At 45.0% G+C, this 2,986-nt stretch overlaps 1 protein-coding gene across 1 annotated transcript; it reads right to left on the reverse strand.

The window, feature by feature from the left end:
* Positions 1 to 522: 522 nt before the first annotated feature.
* Positions 523 to 900, reverse strand: LOC102763032 (60S ribosomal protein L29-like). The gene has a single exon (XM_006767947.1). The coding sequence runs from the start codon at positions 898 to 900 to the stop codon at positions 523 to 525; it is 378 nt and encodes a 125-aa protein (XP_006768010.1).
* Positions 901 to 2,986: the final 2,086 nt, after the last annotated feature.

Below are 2,986 nucleotides of genomic sequence, written 5' to 3' on the forward strand. Positions count from 1 at the left end.
ATATCAATCTGTATTTCTTAATCCCTTCCCTTTCTTTTTTTTACCAAGTCCCCTAAAATCCCTCTTATCTGGCAACCACCCATTTCTTTTCTGTATCTATGTGTATGCTTTTGTTTTATTTGCCCATTTATTTTGTAATTTAAGTTCCATATATAAATGAAATCATACGGTATTTGTCTTTCTCTGTTTGACTTATTTCACTTAACATTATTCCCACTAGGTCATCCATCCTACCACACATGGTAAGATTTCATTCTTGTTTATGCCTCAGTAATATCTGGGCTTTGCTTCCTGTCACTTTTCTAATTTATTTAGGTGTAAAGTTAGATTGAGATGTTTCTTGTTTTTTGAGGTAGGCCTGAGGTGCTATAAATTTTCCTCTTAGGACTGCTTTCACTGTGTCCCATAAATGTGGTTTTTTTGTGTGTGTTTTTTTCTTCTTCTTTTTCTTCTCTTTTCTTGTCTCAGGTTTATTTGTACAAATAGCACATGAGGACACCAGCTCCATGCAGAAGCCAGGGGTCACACCAGTCCTTCCGTGCTCACATCAGCAGACAGAGGTCTCTGCTCTGGAGCCTTCGTGGGGGTCTGGGCAGCTTTGGGAGTGGGAGCCTGAGCCTGAGCTGCAGCTACACCTGCAGCCTGGGGCTTGGTTTCAGCCTTGGCCTTGGGCGGGCAGAGCCTGAGCCCCTTGGTGGTGTGAGAACAAGCATGTTTCCCAAGCTTGGGGTGAGCGATGTAGGCAAGTCGACTGAGCTCACAGCTCCCACCCTTTGGGACCCTTGGCTTGAGCTCCTTGGGCTTGATGAGGGCCTTGGTGGCCCCGGCACCTGTGCTCATGGCCTTGTTGGCTTGTATCTTCTTCAGACCTTTCTTGCTGTTTTTCTTGGTAAAGCGCATATTCCTTAGAAACTTGGGGTCTACCCCTTAAGAGATGCATATCTTTGTGACCGGGGTTTCTTGATGCTGTTTCTGTGCCATTTTCAGGACTGGTGTGCATGGTTTGTGTCGGAGACTACCTATCATCTTCACTAGCAAAGAAGAGTAGAGACCCCCAAAAGCTAGTGACCTTTGAAGCCCTAGCAAAGGTCGGCGCTGTGCACCACCCAGTTAATCTAGATAATGGTAGCTAAAGCATCATCCCCACCTTAATTCACTTAATTCCTTAGATACTCATGTAAATCCTTGTTGATTATTGTTGATTAGATATTCTGCCTATTTCTGGAAATTGTCTGCTGATGAGCTAATCCATGTGTCATTGAAACCTCCTTACCTTAGGGCTACCCCAGATCAAATAAAAGGTTGGAGTGGCCTGAACATCAGGGGAAGTCCTTCTGGACTTTCCTGCGTGGTCCCCCAATATTTCCAAATTATCTCATCTCTTTTCTCTCTCATTTGTGTGTGGCTCCTCTTTCAGACCCGGACCCTAAACCACGCAGGACTTGGAGGGAAACACACTCGACAGTCTGATTCTTGTACTTGGTCATCTCTACACCAAAGCCCGAAGCTAAGTGCCAAGGATGAGAAAAGAAAAACTGGATTGTTTTGTTTTTTAATTCCCATTTGTTCCAGGGTATCTTTTCATTTATTTCTTAATTTCATTGTCAACCCATTCACTGTTTAGTAACCTATTATTAAGCCTCCATGTGTTTGTGTGTGTGTTTTTTTTTCTATTTTTTTCTTATAATTAACTAGAGGCCCAGTGGATGAAAATTTGTGCACTGGGCGGGGGGAGGTGAGGGTCCTCAGCCTGGCCTGCCCCTTCTCACAGACTGGGAGCCCTCAAGGGATATCCTATTGGGAGGCCACTGGCCAATCCGGGGAAGGCACCACCCCATCACCCCCTCACTGCTTCTGCCTCTGGCCTCCCTCTGTGGGAGGTGACCCCACGATCAGGGGAAGGCGATGGCCCCATCACACCTCTGCTGCTGCCACTGCTGGCCACGAGGCTGCCTGAGCCTTGGTTCTTGCAGCCACTGCAGCTTGCCTTAGCTTCAGCCTGGCCCCCGTTGCCTGAGCCTTGCTCCCTCACAGCAGCAGCCACCATCCGTGGCTTGCCTAAGCCTCAGTCCAGCCCTGGGCAGCGGCAGCAGCCATACACTCCCCCGATGCACTTCCTGGTCAAGTCCCAGCCAGGGACGCAGCATCAAGTCCCCGCCCACCCACATGCACCCGCTGCACGTGCAGCTTCCTGGTGATGGGTTGTTATAGCGTGAGGCCGCCATGGCATAAGGGTTTCATGAGCACATAGGCGTTTATTAATACAGATGTCTAGTTTCATACAATTGTGGTGAGAGAAAATACTTGATATAATTTCAATCTTCTTAAATTTAATGAGGCTTGTTTTGGGTATACTCTGGAAAATGTTCCACATGCACTTGAGAAGAATGTATGTTTATCTGCTGCTTTGGGGTGAAATGCTCTGAAAAAAAAAATCAATTGAATCCATCTTGTTTAATGCAACATTTAAGGCCACTGTTTTATTGTTAATTTTCTGTCTAGAAGATCTATCCATTGATGTCAATGGGGTGTAAAGGCCACTACTATGACTGTGTTAGTGTTGATCTCTCCTTTATATTTTCTTTATATATATATTTAAATATATTTTATTGATTTTTTACAGAGAGGAAGGGAGAGAAATAGAGAGTTAGAAACATTGATGAGTGAGAAACATCGATTAGCTGCCTCCTGCACACTCCTCACTGGAGATGTGCCCGCAACCAAGGTACATGCCCTTGAGCAGAATCAAACCTGGGACCCTTCAGTCCGCAGGCTGACACTCTATCTACTGAGCCAAACCAGTTAGGGCTTTCTTTATATTTTAAGTGCTCCTTTGCTGGGTGCATAAATGTTTACAAGGGTTATATTATCCTGTTGCATTTATCCCTTTATCATTATAAAATGCCCTCCTTTGCCTCTTATTATAACCTTTGTTTTAAAGTCTATTTTGTCTGATGTAACTATTGCTACACCAGCTTTTTTGTTC

This window comes from Myotis davidii, unplaced genomic scaffold (genome assembly GCF_000327345.1).
Source record: "Myotis davidii unplaced genomic scaffold, ASM32734v1 scaffold203, whole genome shotgun sequence".
Classification (NCBI taxonomy): domain Eukaryota; kingdom Metazoa; phylum Chordata; class Mammalia; order Chiroptera; family Vespertilionidae; genus Myotis; species Myotis davidii.